The sequence below is a fragment of the Gopherus flavomarginatus genome, chromosome 3 (assembly GCF_025201925.1).
Source record: "Gopherus flavomarginatus isolate rGopFla2 chromosome 3, rGopFla2.mat.asm, whole genome shotgun sequence".
Taxonomy (NCBI): Eukaryota; Metazoa; Chordata; order Testudines; family Testudinidae; genus Gopherus; species Gopherus flavomarginatus.
In genome coordinates this window covers 45,729,237-45,751,767 of record NC_066619.1, presented here as the reverse complement: position 1 = coordinate 45,751,767, position 22,531 = coordinate 45,729,237, and the positions used below count along the sequence as shown (strand labels likewise).

At 41.3% G+C, this 22,531-nt stretch overlaps 2 protein-coding genes across 3 annotated transcripts in view; both read right to left on the bottom strand.

The window, feature by feature from the left end:
* The window catches only part of LOC127047949 (dimethylglycine dehydrogenase, mitochondrial), a 105,997-nt gene that overhangs the window by 55,227 nt on the left and 28,239 nt on the right, over window positions 1-22,531 (bottom strand). For both annotated transcript variants that reach the window (XM_050946925.1, XM_050946924.1), the window contains exons 5-10: window positions 20,828-21,032; window positions 10,652-10,900; window positions 9,418-9,616; window positions 3,707-3,876; window positions 1,645-1,798; window positions 522-687 (exon numbers count right to left, since the gene is read on the bottom strand). In XM_050946925.1, the coding sequence (XP_050802882.1) occupies window positions 522-687; window positions 1,645-1,798; window positions 3,707-3,876; window positions 9,418-9,616; window positions 10,652-10,900; window positions 20,828-21,032 (1,143 nt within the window). The remainder of the gene's footprint in view (window positions 1-521; window positions 688-1,644; window positions 1,799-3,706; window positions 3,877-9,417; window positions 9,617-10,651; window positions 10,901-20,827; window positions 21,033-22,531) is intronic.
* LOC127046578 (dimethylglycine dehydrogenase, mitochondrial-like) overlaps window positions 1-22,531 on the bottom strand; it is a 30,053-nt gene that overhangs the window by 4,205 nt on the left and 3,317 nt on the right. The window contains exons 4-10 of the mRNA XM_050943748.1: window positions 20,828-21,032; window positions 20,122-20,175; window positions 10,652-10,900; window positions 9,418-9,616; window positions 3,707-3,876; window positions 1,645-1,798; window positions 522-687 (exon numbers count right to left, since the gene is read on the bottom strand). Of these exons, the coding sequence (XP_050799705.1) occupies window positions 522-687; window positions 1,645-1,798; window positions 3,707-3,876; window positions 9,418-9,616; window positions 10,652-10,900; window positions 20,122-20,175; window positions 20,828-21,032 (1,197 nt within the window). The remainder of the gene's footprint in view (window positions 1-521; window positions 688-1,644; window positions 1,799-3,706; window positions 3,877-9,417; window positions 9,617-10,651; window positions 10,901-20,121; window positions 20,176-20,827; window positions 21,033-22,531) is intronic.

Genomic DNA, 22,531 nt, shown 5'->3' with positions numbered 1-22,531 from the left:
AAAATGAGATGCTTGAAATAAAAGTTTGGTCAAGATTTTTATAAATATGTGTTATGTGTACGTTACAGAAGACTTTCTCTATCCAAAATTGATTGAAGAATAGATTTCCAATGCAAATTCAGTAAATTTTTTTTCTTAAGTTTGCTGTTCATCAAAGCCAAATATTGTGCTTGCCTTATTCACACAATTGTTCCCATTGAGTCATGTGAATAACGCATGCAGGATTTGGTACCTAAAGGATGTGTGTGCCACGAGCCTGCCAAAGGTGTCTAGCAGATGTTTACTACTCTGAGCTAATCCAATATAATCTCTGCTGTGTATAGTCTTGATCTAGCAAAAGGTCTTGTTTGATACAAAAATATTTCCAGAGAATTCCTCTTTAGTGTTTTTTTTAAACTTTCTGTGAGATGAAATGCAGAGATGTTTATATTTATTATGCCTCTATTTCCCTGTCTCCCATTTCCAAAACTCTTCCAGTGTGCCTGGCCCTAAGTTAATAACATTATTACAGTCCTGTTTACCTTTGGAATGACATTTGCAAACAGGTGATCCAACAGTTTAACTGAATCATTCCCTTTGACAATAAACTTGCCAAATGGTGTCAGGTCAATCACACCAACTTTTTCCATAACCTGCTTATATTCACGACCCACAGGTTCAAACCAGTTTGTGCGCCGAAAACTGGGTCTGAAACAGAGTATTTATACACATAAAACGCAGAATATACATGTGGTTACTTACAGTCTAGCCATTTTGTGATCTATTCGGCAAAATATATTCCCAAAATTTTCTGTTTTGCAAGTCATTCAAAAGCTTTAGAACCTAGCCTCTCTTATTTTAGGTAGTTTATCCATTATTTTCCTCAGTGTAACAATGGGTTAAATATTAATCCATTTAACATGAGAGTCAAAAACAAAACTGGAAAGAAACTGTGTAACAGTTGGAATAGTTAAAGTGTAAGAAAAAATTTCTAGTTTTTCATTAATTAACCTTGGGTAAATTTACTGCTGACTTTGCTGAGTCCTTTATTATGGGTTAGATTGTTGAAGGCTTCACCTGGCTGCACAGGGAAGAGTAGGGCTCCCCTTACTTTCCTGCTGAGCCTTGCTCAAATTGTGACTACAGCTGAGGATGGGAAAACAGGGTTTCTTGCCTGATACCTCCCACTGGAAGCAAACAGGCAGGGAGTGGAGAGCAGAAAAGGGTGGGGAGGATCCTGGGCCTCGCCACCTTTACTCACTGATTACACAGAAGGAGTAAGCTAGTTCCATGAAAAGAGATGAAATAATTTACTCCCTGCAGAGCAAGTGCGGAGTAAGGGAGGAAATGTGACTTTATAGTTACAGTTTGTTCTCTAGTCTGCTACTGGCCAATACAGCTGCATGCTGCCCCTTATCCAGAGCTGTTAGTAAAGTTACAGTGTAATTCTATGTGTGTGCTTTAGAATTTAGGTACCTTTAGAATGAAACAGATTTTAAAATATAGATAACAAAATCAGAACAAACAAAAAAAACACAACAGTTGCTTCTGAGACCTTCTTTAGCTAAACTGACTGCAAAGTATATGAATCCCATCAATCGTGATTCAATCAACTCTTGACTTCTGGACAACAGACCAATACAAAAGTGGCAATTGTTCATTTACTTGTATCCAATCTCATCTCCAGGCTTGTAGAACCAATGAGGTTGCTCCCATCCTGCATGGAAACCCATTGAGCATTTAGATTTAAGCACTTCATAAAGCCCACTGACTCTCTCTGTAGGTCTGGCAGCAAACCTTTCTTCTTTAGGATAACCAACTAGGATGGTAAAAAGAAAAGAGACATACTAAATATCATACACCAAGAAAGCAAAACATGTTAAACTAAAGTCAGCAACTGCATGACTAAAATAAATATTTCTAATATAGTTCTCAAACTTTTTTTTTCGCGGACCACTTGAAAATTGCTGAGGGTCTCAGCAGACCACTTAATGACCTTTCCAAATGCTGTTTGTACTGTTAGCTAACTACTGTAAAGCACTTTTGATAAAAGCACTATATAAAAAAAAATCTTAATAAAAAACATTTTTTGTTCTATAAATAAAAGCACACAACTCATATTTTAGTATCAGCAGTCTTACCTTTCTAATGCGATAGATTTGGCCTCTCTCCCCAGCCACAGCAGTCCCCAGGCTGGGGCTGGGAAGGAGGTGCAGGGGTCTCTACCCCGGCACAGCAGCCACAGAGCTGAGACTGGGAAGAAGGGCTGTCTCTCTTCAGCAGCCGTAGCCCTGGAGCTGGGGAAAGTCGCCTTTTTCTCTGGCTGCCGCAGCCCTGCACGTCCCAAATTTCCCCCACTGCCTCTTCTCACTCCACTGCCCCCTCCCACCTACCCTCTATTCCCCCCAAGGCCACCACCTCACCTTACGTGTGTGTCTTTTCCAGGGTCCAGGCACTTAATTAGTGGAGCCATGCCTGCGTGGCTCCACTAATTAGATGGGTGGCCCATAATTCTTGTGTGTGCGGCCGCCCAGGTGCACACCTTAGAGAGAACTATCTGTGGACCACCTGAATGGAGCTCGCAGACCACTGGTGGTCCATGGACCACAGTTTGAGAACCTCTGTTCTAGAGGTATTTGGTTTCATGCTACCAAATCAGAAGGGTAATATTTTCTATTAATTTTCCATTCAGTGTAGACATACCCTTAGAATGCCATTCACAAAAGCCAGCATGATGGGCATGGAGCTGCTGACCAGAGGGGTGTGTGCTAAGCCCCACTCACCTCACAGAGATGAGTGCCAATCTCTGCTAGTTCTCAGCTGTGAAACCTCGCCTGAAGTTAGGTGCCTACTCTGTTTTAGCAAGAAGCTGGGGTTGGGGAGAAGAAAAGGAGAAGGACCTCCTTTATAACTTTTAGCCTAGTGCTCAGTGTACTCACCTGGGATGTGGGAGACCCCCAAGGCCCCTCTTCACATGAGGGGAGAAGGGATTAGAACAGTGATCTGCCACCTCTCAAGTGACTGCTCTAGCCCTTGGGACATGGGATATTCAGTGTCTACTGTTGAAGCTGTTGCACTCTGGCTAAATGCTTGAAGAGTCATTTGGGCCAGACCGAGAGTGAGCAAGTATGCATAAGCATGAGAATGATTCTATAGCCTGGTGGTTCGTATGCTCACATGGGAAACCAAGGATCCAGTCCTCCTGCTCCCAGGACTCCCACATCCCAGGGGAGTACTCTAACCACTGGGCAAAAAGTTATGAGGGAAGACCTCCCACCCCAAATGTTCTGTAAACTTGCCTGAGGGACCCAATCCAGTAGATGAGCTCACAGGGCTCCTACTGGATTGGGTACCAGATGTGATTTAGGCAACCAAATGCCTATCTTCCCCTGGTTTGTTACTCATCCTGGGGCTCAGGCAGGAGAGATGCCTAGAGTGAGGCAGCAGTGAGCATGCTCAGAGGCAGACACTTAGGCACCCAGGGAACTTTTACCCTGAAAATGTAGGTTACTGTACAATGGTTTGGCTACAGTTTTGTGCATCAGCAGGGACTCAGGCACTTAATTCCTTTTGTGCATCTAGGCCTAAGTGACTACACCAGTTGCAAGGCAGTGGGGAGTCAGGCTCCATCTTTCTGTTGATCCACAACAAAAGAAAGATGTTTTACACAAATGAAAAAGTCCTATATTTCAGGATATGAAAAATGCTTTATAAATTATCTTCTTACCAATGTTGTTAAATCCATAAGACTCTCTTGCTTTTGTTGCTGTATATTGGGTGGTGGACCATTTTCCATAGCGATTGGGATCTAATTCTATCAGGTCAAAAGGAGGCTCCCCACCTAGAATCCAATCACTGAGATACTTTCCGACACCTCCAGCATGGATAATGCCATATCTTTAAAACAAACAAATCCTCCAATATTGAGTCATTTGAAATAATTTTTCAAAAAAGGCATCAACTATTACAAATTCTCTTTGCACTGTTTGGTAATATTTTGTCTAGGAATTACTCAAAGCCACCGTTATTTCCATTTTCAGCAACTAAGTTAGCTGCCTCTCATAGCTGTAGCTTTGAGGTTACAGGAAGCAGTTCTATTCTGGTAGTTTTATTGCCTGCCCCAGAGACAAATGAAAAACCCTCACCCTGTCCGCTGGTCCCTGTCTTTTTGCACAGCCAGTGTCAGTTCTCCCCACAAATCTCTGCTCCTGGTCAGAGATGTCTCCTCTCCCTTCCCATTCCCCCACCCCACTGGTTTCCAGTCTTACTCTGCTTGCCCAACCAGCTCCAGGCTCCTCTGTCCGCTGGCTTCCAGTCCCATGCTCTTTACTCAGCTTGTCCCATTTCTTCCCTCAACTCCAAGTTCCAATTTCCCGCCCAGCCTCCAGTCTCAGTCCACATACCCCAACCTCTCCTCCACAGACTCTTGTCCCATCCACTCCCCCATCCAGCTCTCGTCACCTATGAATTTCAATCAGGCAGCTTCCTCATTACACTGCCCAAATAACAGTTGAAAACACAAGAGAGGCAAGCTCCTTGCTCTCACTTCCAGCGCCTAGACTGAACCCAGCCCACAGCATGCCAGAGCTGCAATTGCAGAGAGATTCCTCCTCAGCCTAAGGCTGGAGCATTCCTATATGGATACAATCTTCAGAGATTTCTGTAATGAATGTCCCACAATTCTCTATTAAGCATATGTGATCAGTGATTTTTCTCAGGCTAATAACTTGGACAAGTTTGGATGAATTTTCACAGAGATGACAAAATGCACATCCCTGACACAAAGGCCACCCTTCTGCCAAATTTCAAGTCCCTATTCCAAAGCATGGAGGCTCTAGATCTTTTCAAACAAAAGAGCACCAGAAATTTTTTAACATTGGCCAATCAATATATTTTTCCTGAGCCTTGTTCTCAGAAACAGCTGAAATGTTTTAGCTGAAAGTTATTCAGCCTAAGGCAGACACTTATGACAGAAAATTTCAAGGCTACCTGGTTAAAGTTTGGCAAAGTTATAAAAAAATGAAAACTAGGTCTTATAATGGGAAGTATCTGGCAATTTAATAATATGTAGCGATTGCAGTCCGATCCCTAATAATTATTAACCTGTCTACACATTAAAGTGCACAGCAAGCTGTTGGCGTAAAACAAATAATAAATGATTACATAAAAACCAAACACACTCACTAGGACTTCAATCAGAATGTTCTGACTGGGACCTCTGAGATAAAGACTACACACAATGCTGTGGCACCTTATAGACTAACAGACGTTTTGGAGCATGAGCTTTTGTGGGTGAATACCCACTTCTTCAGATGCATGTGGTGGAAATTTCCAGGGGCAGTATATATATGCTAGCAAGCAAGCTAGAGATAACGAGGTCAGTTCAATCAGGGAGGATGAGGCCCTGTTCTAGCAGTTGAGGTGTGAAAACCAAGAGAGGAGAAACTGGTTCTGTAGTTGGCAAGCCATTCACAGTCTTTGTTCAATCCTGAGCTGATGGTGTCAAATTTGCAGATGAACTGAAGCTCAGCAGTTTCTCTTTGAAGTCTGGTCCTGAAGTTTTTTTGCTGCAGGATGGCCACCTTAAGGTCTGCAATAGTGTGGCCAGGGAGGTTGAAGTGCTCCCCTACAGGTTTTTGTATATTGCCATTCCTAATGTCTGATTTGTGTCCATTTATCCTTTTCCGTAGAGACTGTCCAGTTTGGCCAATGTACATAGCAGAGGGGCATTGCTGGCACATGATGGCGTATATTACATTGGTGGATGTGCAGGTGAATGAACCACTGATGGTGTGGCTGATCTGGTTAGGTCCTGTGATGGTGTCGCTGGTGTAGATATGTGGGCAGAGTTGGCATCGAGGTTTGTTGCATGGATTGGTTCCTGAGCTAGAGTTATTATGGTGCAGTATGCAGTTACTGGTGAGAATATGTTTCAGGTTGGCAGGTTGTCTGTGGGCAAGGACTGGCCTGCCACCCAAGGCCTGTGAAAATGTGGGATCATTGTCCAGGATGGGTTGTAGATCCTTGATGATGCGTTGGAGGGGTTTTAGCTGAGGGCTGTATGTGATGGCCAGTGGAGTCCTGTTGGTTTCTTTCTTGGGTTTGTCTTGCAGTAGGAGGCTTCTGGGTACACGTCTGGCTCTGTTGATCTGTTTCCTTATTTCCTCGTGCGGGTATTGTAGTTTTGAGAATGCTTGGTGGAGATTTTGTAGGTGTTGGTCTCTGTCTGAGAGGTTAGAGCAGATGAAGTTGTACCTCAGTGCTTGGCTGTAGACAATGGATCGTGTGATGTGTCCGGGATGGAAGCTGGAGGCATGAAGGTACGCATAGCGGTCGGTAGATTTTCGATATAGGGTGGTTTAAGTGATGGTCACATTAACACCACCCTATATCGAAAACCTACCGACCGCTATGCCTACCTTCATGCCTCCAGCTTCCATCCCGGACACATCACACGATCCATTGTCTACAGCCACGCACTGAGGTACAACCGCATCTGCTCTAACCCCTCAGACAGAGACCAACACCTACAAAATCTCCACCAAGCATTCTCAAAACTACAATACCCGCACGAGGAAATAAGGAAACAGATCAACAGAGCCAGACGTGTACCCAGAAGCCTCCTACTGCAAGACAAACCCAAGAAAGAAACCAACAGGACTCCACTGGCCATCACATACAGCCCCCAGCTAAAACCCCTCCAACGCATCATCAAGGATCTACAACCCATCCTGGACAATGATCCCACACTTTCACAGGCCTTGGGTGGCAGGCCAGTCCTTGCCCACAGACAACCTGCCAACCTGAAACATATTCTCACCAGTAACTGCACACCGCACCATAATAACTCTAGCTCAGGAACCAATCCATGCAACAAACCTCGATGCCAACTCTGCCCACATATCTACACCAGCGACACCATCACAGGACCTAACCAGATCAGCCACACCATCAGTGGTTCATTCACCTGCACATCCACCAATGTAATATACGCCATCATGTGCCAGCAATGCCCCTCTGCTATGTACATTGGCCAAACTGGACAGTCTCTACGGAAAAGGATAAATGGACACAAATCAGACATTAGGAATGGCAATATACAAAAACCTGTAGGGGAGCACTTCAACCTCCCTGGCCACACTATTGCAGACCTTAAGGTGGCCATCCTGCAGCAAAAAAACTTCAGGACCAGACTTCAAAGAGAAACTGCTGAGCTTCAGTTCATCTGCAAATTTGACACCATCAGCTCAGGATTGAACAAAGACTGTGAATGGCTTGCCAACTACAGAACCAGTTTCTCCTCTCTTGGTTTTCACACCTCAACTGCTAGAACAGGGCCTCATCCTCCCTGATTGAACTGACCTCGTTATCTCTAGCTTGCTTGCTAGCATATATATACTGCCCCTGGAAATTTCCACCACATGCATCTGAAGAAGTGGGTATTCACCCACGAAAGCTCATGCTCCAAAACGTCTGTTAGTCTATAAGGTGCCACAGGATTCTTTGCTGCTTTTACAGATCCAGACTAACACGGCTACCCCTCTGATACTTGACTACACACAATGTACACACAAAATTACATCATACATGGAAACATCTGCTTCTATAGTGTTCTGCTAGGGGATGGTGGAGTGTCAATGACCCCTGAAATACAGATACCCCGTCTCATCAATATCCTCATTAAACCTTGGATCATAACATTCAGAAGCTAAACAAATGTATACTTTTTTTAAAATTAAGTTTATAATAGGAATAAAACCCTCTCTGCTGTCTCCAGTCAGTCCAATATAGACCTTAATCCTATTCCCACAGAAATCACTTCTATGGGAGGAGAAAAGGGCCCACAGGCAATGCAATTAATGTAACAAAGCAGTCTTTCCTGGAACCCAGTGCTTTAGATAAGAATATTAAGTGTGTAGTTAAAAGGTGAAATTTTTAAAACCTCTTAAATTCGAACAGCAAGTATACTTAATCATTCAATTCAAAATGATCAATCAATTTTATTTTGGGAGCCTGGGAAAGCATCTTAATCTCTTATATAGTTTTATATATGAGGGTTTGTAAAGTGAAGAAAAAGTGGATAAGGCCTTACTGGATTCTGATCAGACGATTCGGCAATTATCCATTCATCTTGGCACAATGAGGGGAGGGATAGCTCAGTGATTTGAGCATTGGCCTGCTAAACCCAGTGTTGTGAGCTCAATCCTTGAGGGGGCCATTTAGGGATCTGGGGCAAAAATTTATCTGGGGATTGGTCCTGCCTTGAGCAGGGGGTTGGACTAGATGACCTCCTGAGGTCCCTTCCAACCCTGATATTCTATGATTCTATCAGCTGAGGTAACTGAATGTGGCAAAGAATTTAGGGTGAATAAATTGTAGACCATGGTTAATGTAAGAATAGCTCAATGAGAAAGAATGAGCAGTACCACCCAAATGTCCTCAAACACTATCTTCTCTCAGTATACACCACCTACCTTAACATCCAACAACACTCACCTACAGTATCCATCTTCTCAACCTCTGGCATCCCCAGGACTCTAACCTGGCACACCCCTTCTACAACTCCCAATACCATTTAGTACCCTCTGCTTAGTACTTCAACCCTCTCCACAAAACATATTACATTCCATTCGGCACCTCAAATGTTAAGCTTCCTTTGTTCCACTCATCCTTGCCACAACTGGAATTGCACAATCGTTTGCATCTGCAAACGAGCCCGTGGAGAAGACAATGAGTACTTCTACACTGGAATAAAAAAGCTGTGGCATGGCTGCAGCGAGCTTGGGTCAGCTGGTTTGGGCTTACGAGGCTTGAGATGCAGGGCTAAAAATTGCTGTGTAGATGTTTGGGCTCGGGCTGGAGCTGGCTCTGGGACACTCCCCACTCATGGAGTCCCAGAGCTCAGGCTCCAGCCCAAGCCTGAATGTGTACACAACAATTTTACAGCCCCGCAGTCCAAGCCCCAGGAGGCTGAATCAGTTGGCCCAGGTCAGCCGTGGGTGTTTAATTCTGTGTAGACATACCCAATATGGCCCAAAGTTATTTGCACAAATAAACTGAAAGATGTATACTAAGAAAGAGTGCTGACAAGATTCTATCTTGGTGCACACAGTATTTTAAACACTACTCATTTCCTGCAGGTCCACAAGGCAACAATATATTGGCCTTGAGGTTAACTGTTTCACGTTGCAGAAGAAAAGGAGCAAGAACAGAAAAAGAGTTGGTGAGAAAGAGCCACAGGATGGTGGGAGTGGTGACAAATATATGGCCAAATATATGATGCACATGATCAGATGGCTGAGGTCACTTGTGGGCACAGGGTAGTGTCCAGTATATTTAAAAAAACAAGGTCAGTGATGCTGAAGTTGAATGCAGTTTTAATTAGCTTTACTTTAATACATGATGGACAAAAGTTAATGGTGTGATTAATTTACTCACCCAAAGCCAATTGCTACCCAGTAATTTCTGACACCCTGATGCGGTCCCACCATAGGAAGAATGTCTGGAGAATATGTGATAGGACCAGCAACTGTGTTAATGATGTCTGCTTGTTTCAGGACTGGCACCATTGCCATTGCAGCCTCAATATGATCCATTATTCTGTCTAAATCAGACTCAAAAAGTTCCTTTCCAAAACCTGCACAAATATTTGATTAATATTATATATTTGTAATAAACTGTAAATATTTGTTTTAAATATATCTGTCTATAAGCAATAGCAGTATGTAATTCATCAGTCTGTATATCCACACCTTTTATATTTTTACATCACAAAACTCCACTTCCTTTTAAGAAGAGCATAAACTGAGGGCAACTGTATTTAAAATTTATTTTAATTTTCTTGATCTAAGGGGAAGCAGTGCAGCCTAGCATCTCAGGCACTGGACTAGGACTCAGGAGACTTGGGGCTTGTCTTCAAGTACAGCGCTATAGCGGCACAGCTGCACCGAAGACACTACTATGCTGACAGGACAGCTTCTCCTGTTGGCGTAGTTAATCCACCTCTGCGATAGCTTCTCCTCTCGACATAGCTCTGTCTGCCCCGCGCTTAGGTCGGTAGAACTGTGTCTCTCAGGAGGGTGGATTTTTCACACCCCTGAGCGATGCAGCTATACCAATATAGGTCTCTACTGCAGACTTGGCCTTGGACTCTATTCTTGGCTCTGTCACTGACCTTTTGGATGACCTTGGGCAAGTCATTTACTTATCTATGCCTCCGTTTCCCCATCTGTAAAATTGGGATAATGCTATTATTCGCAATGGTAAAGCATTTTGAGATCTACTGATGAGAAACGCTATGTAAGAGATAGGTCTGATTATTATCATTAATGACACAAAGTCTCAGCACTGAAGCAGGAAGGAGATAGACAGGCACAGGAGACTTCTCTAATGCTGGTCAAAGCCATTTGTTTTTATGGATCTATTTAATTCATATATACAATAGTCTGCCTTAGTGTTCAGCTTGTTATTTCTGTTCAGTTTCAGAGGCTGTAGTCATATTTTGAAAGATATGCAAAAAAAGCATATGTTGCAACGTAAATTTTCAATAGCTTCCCCTTCTCATCACACAAGAAAGTGTCATAAAGGGAAATATGCTACTGTGCTTTATATTGTTAAACTATTTTCTATAGTTTATCAAGCTTTGAAGATACATATAATTTTTTTTAATTACCTGGTGGGACTCCATTTGTTACCCATGACTCCTGTAGTTTCATTTTCTCCTGACTTTCATATGGACCAAATAAAAGCCCATCCCTTTCCTGTCTTAGATAATATGATCCTTCTAAGTCACGAAGCACAGGCAATTCCATTTTCAGGGCTTTCACTTCAGGGATAGTTGATGTGACAACATACTGATGATGAACAGGTATGAGAGGATGGTGCAGTCCAATCATTGTGCCTATTTCACGAGCCCAGAAGCCTACGAAACACAATAAATAACCATGCTGTATGTGAACATTAATTTCAGTGAATGGATTTTGTCACTCAGGTAACCTTTATTTGGCATACAGTAATGCTACACTGAGCTGATCAGACTCAAAATAAAGGTTACCCCTTGCATCTGCCTGGAAAGCTATTTTGAATAGACAGATTACTATAATGCTATCACTCTTGGGATTTAGATCTGTGTGTATATGTTTGCTTACTTTAACCTGTAAATAACTCTCTTATTTCTTTTTCCTTGTTAATAAACCTTAAAATATTTTATTAGAGGGATTGACTACAGGTGTTGTCTGTGGTGTAAGATCTAGGGTACCGACTGATCTGGGGTAAGTGACTGCTCTCTTGGGACTGGAAGCAACCTGAATATTTTGTGTTTTTTGGTGTAGGTGACCATTTATCACTAAATCCAGCTTGCATGGGTGGCAAGATAGACTGGAGAATCTAAGGGGACTGTCTGTGACTCCATGGTGAGGCTGATATTAGGGATCCAGGGGTTCACATCTGTTACTGGCTTGGTGAAATCTAATTATAGAACATACCACCAATTCGGGGTGTCTGCTGTGTTTTTGACAGTCTGCCTGAGGTAGGTCGTCACAGTCATGAGCCACTCTGCACAGCGTGACAGTAGACATGAGGTAAATAATAGGTTGAGCATGGGCAAAGTATGGAGAGAGCGTGCTGTGCTGGGATTGGTTCCTGCAAAGAAACCAATCCAATCAAAAAATGTGCGATGTAATGTACAGTAAAGGCCATGAGATGTGTAAATGTATGTAAAGAGAGAGGGTTTCTGTGTAACTTGGGAGCTGTGATGTACCCTCCATTCATCTCTCTGCATTTGAGTTTGATCAACTCAGCGCAACGTTGCTGTATGCCAAATAAAGGAACCTGAGTGACAAAATGGGGAGTCAAACTGAGTGCTTTGGATTCCAGAGGACTGGATGAAGTGTTGTCCCAGAACTGGACAAGGTGTTCTTGATAAGCCTAGTGGAAAAGGTCTTGGAAGGAATCCCAACAATGTGCACCCCAAAATACTGCAAATATGCCTACAACCCAAGGGATTCATCAAAGGTGGCTATGTCATCTTCACACTCCCTTGATTCTTGGGGTTTCAAAGGCCCTTGGTATAACTTAAAGCAGCCACAAGTCTCTTTTGCCTTCTGCTGGTTAGGGATCATTGGAATTCAGCATTTTTTATGTTTGTTAAGAATACAGAAGGCTACGCAGATCTTCCCAGTGGCCTAGAGAAGCTACATGGTATGTGGATGAGCAGCATATTGACATATGTAATTCAATGCTGACAAATGCAAGATAATGCACAGTGGAAAGAATAATCTGTACCATTCATACAGTGTTCTAAATTAACTGTAACCACTTCAGAAAAAGCCTGGGTACTTGTGAGGACCACTGAATGAAAATCTTTGATCAGTGCACACAGGAAGTCAAAAAAGAAAGTAACATTAGCATGCACAAGGATGTGATAGAAAATAATAAAGAGGATATTACACTGCCTTTATATAAACCATCCTCATTTGGAATAATTTATTCAGTTCCGCTCACCGTCTCTTTTTAAAAAATGTAAAGAGGGGGAAAAAGGCATTCAAAGACAAGTAGCAAAAATGGATAGAGGCATAGAACACTTTTGTGAAGAAAAGACTGAAAAGACTACCACTGTTTAGAGAAGTCATAAATAAGAGGTGAAACAAAAAATAGTATTCAGAATAAGGAATGGTACACAAGAGACAAATCAGTTGTGCCTACTTATACTCTCTTTATAATACAAGAACAAGGCAACAAATTTAAAATTCTTGAAAGGAAATATTTTCTTTACAGAATACATAATAGACCTATGCAATTCATTGCCACAAGATATAATTGAGCCATGACCTTAGTAGGAATTAAAAGGTTAGACATTTATACAGTAATGAAAACATACACAGTTATATGAGATAGGATAAAAATTGTTTTTAGAAGGGTCTTTTTAAAGAAGCATTTGGTACAGGCCACTGTTGGAAACAGGATAATGGAGTATGTGGATCTTTACTCTGTTTCACGGTGCTAATTCCTATGAATACAACTCATATCTCTTTTTATATTCTCACAAAACTCTATTACTTAACGTTGTTTTGCATGATTATAATATGGGGGCTGTGAGTGGGGGCATATGCCATGGAACAAAGTAAACTAGCACAAAATCAGTCTGGAAGTACTGGATCTGTGGAGTCTGCTAACATCAGGGATTTCCAAATCCCCTGTGAATAAGAGTAGTTTAAGGTATGAACCCCTGGTAATACATACAGAAGAACAGAAAGACGATGACAATAATCTCATCTTTAGTATCCCACGTAGTTTTTCCACCAAAAATTACTTGGACTCAGGGAGATATTGTGAAAATACTGTATGATCGAAAGCACCTCTCTATCCACACCGTACATACTACTGTAATAATCTCGGCACAAAATATGCCTTATGATGTATCATTTAAAAACTAACAATGTGCTGGTCAATAACATCATGGTGATATGTATGTATGTAGCATTACATGTAAAGTTATGAAATCCTCCTGTATGATGTTATCACATACACAAAACCACACCCCGCCTAGGTAAAGGTTGTTAAACATATCTATCCTAAATAAGGAATGTGTTTTTACCTCAATTTAAATATAAGTAGTAAACAGGGTACTCAAGACAGCAGGTGGAGGAGACAGCAGGAGACAAAGCAAATTTGCATTTCAGAAAACACAGGTGGTAAGAAAGAGCATGGAGTCCCATTCACTACCAGACTCCATGTCACTTTCTTTACTGATTGAATAAACTTTGCTTTGAGGGATAATCAGAAGAATCCATTTCAAGGGTTCACTGGACTATAAATCAAAGGGGCAGAAAACTCCATGCTTTCTCTCTCTTTCACCTAAGAAGACAAAGGCACCAGCACCTTTGGGATTCTGGGTGTGATCCTGATGAAAGAAAAAGTCAGTCGTCATCTTCCTGGAAGACTGTAGGTCAGAAAGGCTATCTTAAGCAAAGCCTTGAATCAACACTTGCTCAATTAAGTTTTAGACTTTAGATGTTTTTGCACTTTATTTGCTTGTAACCATTTCTAACTTTATCTCCTATACTTGAATTCACTTAAAATCCTATCTTCTTTTGTTAATAAACTTGTTTTATTTTTTAATCTAAACCAAGTGCTGTGTTTAAGCTGAACTTTTCGTAACTCCATATAAAGGACCAAACTGTTGAATATTGATTATGTACAGGAGCAACAAACCTTAAAGTCTGAATTGTCCAGGAGAGGGCTGGTAAGTGCAGAACACAGGTTTTGGGAAAATTCAGGACTGAGAGTGTGTTAGGGCACCCTGCACATAGTAACCAAGCCTGGGGAAAGCCAGAGTGTGGCTGGTGTACTGCTGGAAGGCTGCTGGGGGTTAGAGCTGCGGGACCAGGGCTGCAGCTATTCACAGACACTCAGGGTGTGACCTGCCTGCTGTTTGGCTGTTTGTAAGCAGCCTAGGTTGGGAGCTACAACAGCATAGCATTGTGAAACACCCAAGGTTCCGGGATAAGTGGTGACATAGCCCCTCATTGGTTTGGCCTCATCCTGGAATAAGACAAACTGATGTTCCAAGAACAGAACTGTAATAATTTTTATTATTTTACTTGCTCACAAAAAAACAGAACAAGAAGGGCAAATGGATGGCATAACATGTATCTGCTCCTCTGCAAACAAACAAAACTGGTAGGCCTTTCAAAATGTGCACTATAAGATGCAGTAAACAGCTTCTTAAAATTGAAGATATTTCCTGAAATATATTACTACAATGCAGCTGTCTGTATATGATCTCATGCTAGATTTTTTACTACAACTGATATGGAGTTAATCATAAGCAGAACCTCCAGTGTTATTCAACACCACTTTTTAAATCCACTTATATAGGTATTGTACTTAATTATTTTTTATGTTGACTATAGGATTCAGTACTGCAGTAATGAATTATTGCATACTTAATTAGCCCAGGACAACAGCTGGGATCCATCATTGGTTCTGTGCTTAAAAATTCTGAACCAAAAAAAAAAAAAATCTTAAAGAAAGAGTGTGCTCTGAGAAACAAAATTCTAACTGAATGTTAAACTCCTCTTCTCATGGGAGAGATAGCTAAAGCAAAAGCATAATTTATACCTTTAGAATTTTTCTACATCAAAGTGATTAAAAACATCTCAGAGCGAAATATTTAGCGTTAGTATTGTTTAGCAAATTTACACAGCATGGTAATCTGGTAAGATATTGTAAAAGAAAAAATAACTCAGTTAAAAAAATAAATGTTCCATTTCTAAGTACATTCCAAAACTGTTGTAAAGTGGAACAACTGCTGTGAGGTCAAATATTTGTATATGCAGTATGCATATCTAAAATAAAATCACCATTTCTTCAGGTTTTATTAATAACTCTATTATAAATACAATGCTAGCCTCCTTAGCAAGTTCAACACCAGTTAGTTTATGTCAGGGATTATTTATTAGGGGCCTGCTTATTTAAAAATAGAAAACTCACAAGTGGAACAGCTACAAGTTGGTTTAAACTTGTTCATTCCAGTTCCACAGCAAATGTTGACTGTGCACACACACACACAAAAAAAAGAGTAGACAGCTCTCTGATTAACCCTGCTGTGCAAAGAATTAGCAACGAGTCTAGCCAGGGCTGGCATCAAAATTAACAGTAATGATTTAAAGGGCTGGGATTGAAATGAAGAGTGAATGCTGGCTGAAAGAATGTTAATAGCATATACTGGTCATAGTAGTGGTTGCATACCCTGACGCAGAATGTTAAGCAATATCAACTTTAAATGTTCAGTGCTTGGCTGAACACTTAGATACACATTAGAATTAGACTTAGCCAAGCATATCTTTGGTTTAATAAGTTATCAAAGCAAATGAAAAAGCCTAAGAGATTTCACAAGGCTGCAGATTGGCTTTGCAAAGAATGATAAGTTCTGGACAGCAGTTGTGAGGAAAGCTGGATATAATGACAATTGACAACACAACCAAAAGGATGCCGATCACACTATAAAATATAAGGAAAATTATTAAATGTGCAATACTTCATCAATATGCTCTAATGCCAAGTTTTTAGAAAATGGGTGCCTGAAGTTTGACACGTAAGTAAGTGGCTTGATTGCCAAAATGCTGAGCGTCCAGCAGCTCCCACTGCCTTCAAAACTTCTGAGAATGATGACAAGGCAAGTCTGGAACTTGACAGCCAGGGGAAAAGATTCTGGAGTATATAAGAGATCCAAAGGTGCCAGGAAGAGCTGGTCAGAAGTTTTCTGAGAAAACAGAGTTCTATTGGAAAAAACCAATTTGTAGAACACCCAACAGGTTTCATGGAAACATCTCGGGTCCAGCGAACTTTTGGCAAATCAAAGGCAGGATTCCAGCAGATAGGTTTCCTGCCACTTACTTGGGCAATAATGACAATTACCCAAGAATGACAGACAGTTTCACTCAGCAGCTGTTGGGGTCAGGGGAACAGATTTAGTTTCGGAAATACAATACTATGTCGGTATTTCCTAAATGAATTTTTTGGGGAAGTTCCAGTTGGGAGGAAATTTTGAAAATTCTGGTTTTGGCCCAGTTCAGACCATACTCAAATTTTGAAACAGCAGCATTTCCCATAAACTGGAAATCCCATGTTTCATCCAGCTCCAGTGCCAGGCTGCATGTGTTTGATTAAGAAAGAGTAAAACCATTTTGGAGCAGAACTGGATGAGCTGGAAAAGCATAGAATGGGAGGGAAGAAAACATGGTATCCTCTAACGAACACAGTGAGAGGTAAAGGGAGGAAGAACAGGATCACAGGGACGGACAGAACTTGTCAGAGGCCTGAAGAAACCTTCATTCCCAGTGATCTTGATACTTGATATAAGATAACTTTATAACCTTGTGCAAGTTTATGTGCATTTACTTACTCATAGACTTTAATGTCTGAAGGGACCATAGTGATCATCTAGTCTGACCTCCTGCACACTGCCAGAGAACCTCACCCACCCACTCCTGAAATAGACTCCTAACCTTTGGCTGAGTTACTGAAGTCCTCAAATAATGGTCTAAAGACTTCATGTTACGGAGAATTCACCATTTATGCTAGTTTAAACCTGCAAGTGACCCCTGTCCCATGCTGCACAGCAAGGCAAATAACACTGAGGATCCTTGCCAATCTGACCTGGGTGAAAATTCCTTCCTAACCCCAATATGGTGATCAGTTAGACCAGTGGTTCTCAACCAGGTAGTGTTTCATCTCTGCTACTAGCAGTTGCTGATGGCCCACATGCTGTTGTAGGCAGTCCCATCGCTCCATACACAATTACACAGAAAACTATGTTAAAAGAACCTTATTATAGTTGCAAAGTCAAGCACTCAAAAGATAGAAAATACCAGTATCAAGGTTGTCTGTGGAACCTGAAATATGATACAGTCTCTAATTAGATGATCAGAAACTATTTTTTTCACAGGACTCATCTTATTCAGTACACAGTGTGCATAGTCCTCCAGGAAGTGTAAAGATACCACAATTTCTGTACACTTTAGATGCAGTCTTTGGTTTCCCATGTCGCATCTCCTGCTGGGGCAGAGACAAAGCCTCTCAGGAGTCATAGGCTGCAGCTACGCAGATCAGTAGGAAATTTGTTACTTCTTTGCTGTGCATAGTCCTGTTCATAATATAGGGTTTGCCTTGGCACTGGTGCGCTCATCAGTGAGATACTACACACAAGATGGATAGTGCTCTATTAACGAGCAGCTTCCAAAGTTTTTTCTCATTGTTCAAAGTGTGGCCATTGGCTTTCTTTACTACACGAATTCAAACCCTGCTCCAGACACAGAATTATTAATTTCTTCATCCGTTTTTCTGTAGTGGTCATCATTATAGTATCTGAGTGATTCACACACATTAATTAATTTATCTTCCCACCATCCTTGTGAAGAGGAGGTGTGGTATTATCCCCAATTTACAGACGGAGAACTTATGCACAGTGTGACTAACACAAACAAATGACCAATTTTGGGTGTCCAATCTGAGCTATCTAGGACCTGATTTTGCAGAATACTTGGCATTGTATAGCCATTCATATATTCAAGCACAGCTCCCGTTGACTTCAGTGCAGATGTGAGAGCTCAGCACTTCTGCAAATCAAGCCCCAGGATCTCAAGCTGGGCTACCAGAAAATGAGGAACATAAAAATAGTGACCAGCTCTAAGAGGTTTGGCTTAAGTGACCTGCCCAACATCACACAGGAATTCTATAACAGACGCAGGGATAAAATCCAGTTCCCCAGGACAGCACTCAGTATTTATGAGGCTATCCTTTCTTTTCCTGCAATCCCCCGCTTCATTCATTTCAGTTTCCAACTTCTGCAACAAATGAGGCTAGAGTCCTACCAAAAACAGTCCCATTTACTATACAACTCCAATTCATTCCCAGAGCAGTCTATGGTCCTCTGTAATATAGCAGGCAGTAATGGAATTAAAGATTATCACAGTGCATGTGCACAATGGGGCCTAACTGCAGTTGCAAGAAACATCTTAATTCTGGCATATCCAAACTTTTGAGTGCTTGTCTTTGCAACCTTAATAATGTTCTTTTAATGCAGTTTTCTTGTATATACTTGCATAGGATTTTTAAAAAATAGAAAAAAAACCAGAAATTCCATCATGTGACATCATATGACATCCACATGGGCTATCAGTGGGGCTGGAATCTTTTAGATCCATCAAGCGAACCTCTGCTGCTTAAGCTAAGGGAGTACTTGATAGCAATAGTATGTTGTCATCCTCGGTGTGGACAAGCACTAGAAACATACACTTTACCACTGGTTTTCACAGTTATTTGCAGAAAAATGGTGAGACTCAGGAATCTTGAATTCCATTCCAGGCTCTGTAGCAGAGTGTGCTCTAGTGGGCACAGATAATGCTGTCTGTTTTCACCAAGCTTAATCCCTCCTGCACCATCCCCTCTAACTTGTCCCTTGTCTCCTCCCCATCCCTGGCTCCTTCTCAGAGTTCCATTCTCCTTGCTCATTCAATCCCAATCTTCACTCCTTCACGTGGCCTGGTGGGTCGTGGGGATTCTATCCCTTCTTCCAGTGCTGATGCCTGGCACAGCGCTGGCCCGAGTCCTGTCTCTCCCGCCCCACCCCCCGCACGGGGCTGGCATGAGCCCTCCCTTACTGCACACTGCTGAACTGAGCCACTTGCTCAAGGCCCCCACTCATGAGGCTGGGGTTGCTGGTCGCTGAAACCCTGCCTGCCCCCTGCCAGAGCCTTGCCTCCCCTCCCTGCAAGGCGAGGCTGGCATCGCTGCTCACCATCTCCACACCGCACCCCACTTTTTTTGCGAAGTGGGTAGTTGTCTCATTTGCTCTTGCCGACGTGATCAGGATAGGGCTTCAAAAAGGGACTGTCCCAGGCAAAACGGGCATATGGTCACCCTAGCCTAGTCCCACCCTGGCCTGAGCAGCTGGAACCAGTCCTTCTGAGTCCCTATAGCCTTAGTTTGGTGCATATGCGGTCTGGTCAGCACTAGGATCTGTGAGAGGTTCAGGCACACTTTAAGGATGAAATCTTTGGAGATTTTACCTGTTAAACTCTAGTAAGTCTCTACTGAACATTTTTCAAAGGCTTATAACTTGGCCAAATTTGGGTGGATTTTCACAGGCAAAAGGCACATCCCTAACACAGGGGTCACTCCCTGCCAAATTTAAAAGTTTCTTCTTCAAAGCATGGGGGCACTAGAACTGTTCAAGGTCTCAAGAATTTAACATGGTCAAAACAATTTATTTTTCCCTAGCCTTGTTCTTTGAAATGGCTGAACAGTTTTGGCAGAAATTTAAAAAACAAAAAAAATCAACCTGAAACAGCCACTAGGCATGGAAAATTTCAGTCCAAAGATTAACGTTTGGCAAAATTAGAAGCAACCGAACATAGGGTCTTATAATGCGAAGTATTGTGCAATCATACTAAAAAAATGCCATGTTACTACCTGCATATAATAAGGGGAGTTTTTTACATACTGCTTAATACCAAATAAGTAATACTTAATACAATGAATGTTAAAAGTTACATACAGAGGAAAATAAATACAAATCATTTTAACTTAATATTTATGGAGCATAAAAATATATTGTTAAAAAGGGGACGTTTAACCTACCAGTCAAACAGTAAAAATCTTCCCCTTCAGGGATATGGGAATGCAGTTTCACATCTGAAGGCAACACAGAGTAAGATAAAACTGAAAGGATCAGTTTTATCTTATTTGCTGCACCACAATAGGTCTCTGAGGAAAGATATAATAGAGAGCAGCCAGCCCTTCACTCCCTGCCCCACCCCCGTTTGATCATTCCAGTTTGTTTTCCAAGGAGCACCCATGTGTGTTCCATAATTTTAAGGAGAGGGGACTATACTGCAGAGGTAGCATTTTATCCCTTCCAGCTACCCCAAACCAGACCACCAGATCGTCTTGTAAAAGCTAATGGGATAATCTGACCCCTAGTCTTTTGTTGGAGACAAACCAGAGAAAGAGAGAGAAAAGAAATATTATTAATGTTTTTGTTCCGTACAAATAATAAATAATAATAATGTCTAGTCATGGATAATTGAAAGGTATTTCTTCCACTAAGCACTCAGTTTCCACAATACTACTGCGAGGCAAGAGCCCATTAAAAAAATCAGGACAGCCTGATACCAAATCATGGGTTTTATGGGTTCAGCAGGAACTAGAGAGTTACTGGAAAACATATTGCACACATTACTACAAGACAAATAGTAGAGTACTACTGCTGAATCTGAGTTACTATATCTTATACCAGTTATTTTTTAAACTTTAAAAGGTATCAAAGTATATTTTAAATTCTTACCTGCTGTATTCACAATTCTGTTTGTTCTAATTATTCCATGTGGAGTTTCAACTTCCCAGGTCCCATCTGATCTAGGGCTCAGATTTGTCACTTGGACTGGGTAATTTAATAGGGCACCATATTTCCTGGCTCCTGCAGCCAAGGCCATAGTGAGAGAATAGGGATCAATATGACCATCTCCAGGGTTATACAGGCCAGCTAAAACCTAAGTGGATCACACAAGATTAATTCAGATTAAATTTGCTGCTTTCATTGCCTCTCATATTAAACTGAATTTCTTGAGTCAACTGAAAACCAATTTTAAAAGCATATTATATTATCAAGACTTCAACGGGCTAACTCTGTAATTGTCCTATGGAAGTGTGATTCTCCAGCATCAGAATCTATCTGTGATTATAGAGATAGAGGCCAAGGATGAAGATTTCAGAAAGAAACGCAAATGAACAGAATGTGTCAAATGTCTTCCAAAAATCTCATAAAGGGTTTCAGACAATTCACCATAAGTAGTAACATTCAGAAGGTTTAGATCATTTGCCCATTTTAAAATGAATATGATCATTTCTCATCCCATGAAAATCTATGGTAGTTGTTAAAACATTTACCACATTTTAAAAATTAAAATAATGGCCCTGATAAACCCCTCTCATGGGAAAACTAGCAGGGAGGGAGTTAATCAGAGGAAATCTTTGCAAAATTCACCTCATGGAATTCCCTGTTAATTGTTCCACTAGAAAAATGATTTTGCTTCTACAGAATGGACTGCAGTTCTTGCTCACAAGTCCAATGGATCCCTAGGATCTGTGAAAATCCCAAGGTACCTGAAGGAAGCCATCCATACAGAATCCCTGTGCCTCCACTCTGGCTCTTGGTTTCCAGTATCAATCTCATATCCTACTCCATGACAGCACTGCTTCATTATGAGTGGGCTTGGGAGGATTAGATTTTTTTATCACTAAATGTCAGTAAACACTGATTTCACCATACAAATACAAAAATATTTCCACTGATAATAATAGAAATGTACAGATGGCAAAGAAAGAAAAGTGCTGCTTGAGAACTTATTAGGGTTTGATTTAAAGATTTTTACTTTGCATATTTTGACACGTGATGTTGACAATTTGTGTTTTCACAGTTATAAAGTGTAGCTTTTAAAATCTCAGTGTCTGCTGTCAGCCACCCCCAACTGTCAGATGCCCCCAACTGTCAGATGCCTCCCAATTTCCTGCAACTGTGAAAATTTAAATTGATAAAAATAAAAATTGCTCAAAAATAAACATTCATGTTATCCAGTAAAATTATAAAAAAGTGAAAATCAAATTCTGCTAAGCCTAATTCTGAGCAATTAGATAAGGGAGTTTAGAACAGGAACAGTATGCCAACATTAACTCTATTTGCCTTTGCTGAGCTTTCTCTTAGAATACTTGGATCTGAGTTTCAGCTCTGTGTCCTGAACAGGCTCTGTTTTTCTCTTTCTTCCTGAATTTACTCTCCCATGCAATAGAAACTCCCCCAGAGGATTTTGTTAATGTTGCCCTAATAGAATCACATGGGGAGGTGACTCATTCTCATTTACACTAAGCCCCTTTACATTGCTTGAGCCGAAACCCTTTATGCTAAGGGCCTTAGTGCACAAGAGAATCAGGCCCTGGATTTACAGTATATCTTTGGAAGTCCAACATTTAACCTCAAGGAAAGTTGTTTTCA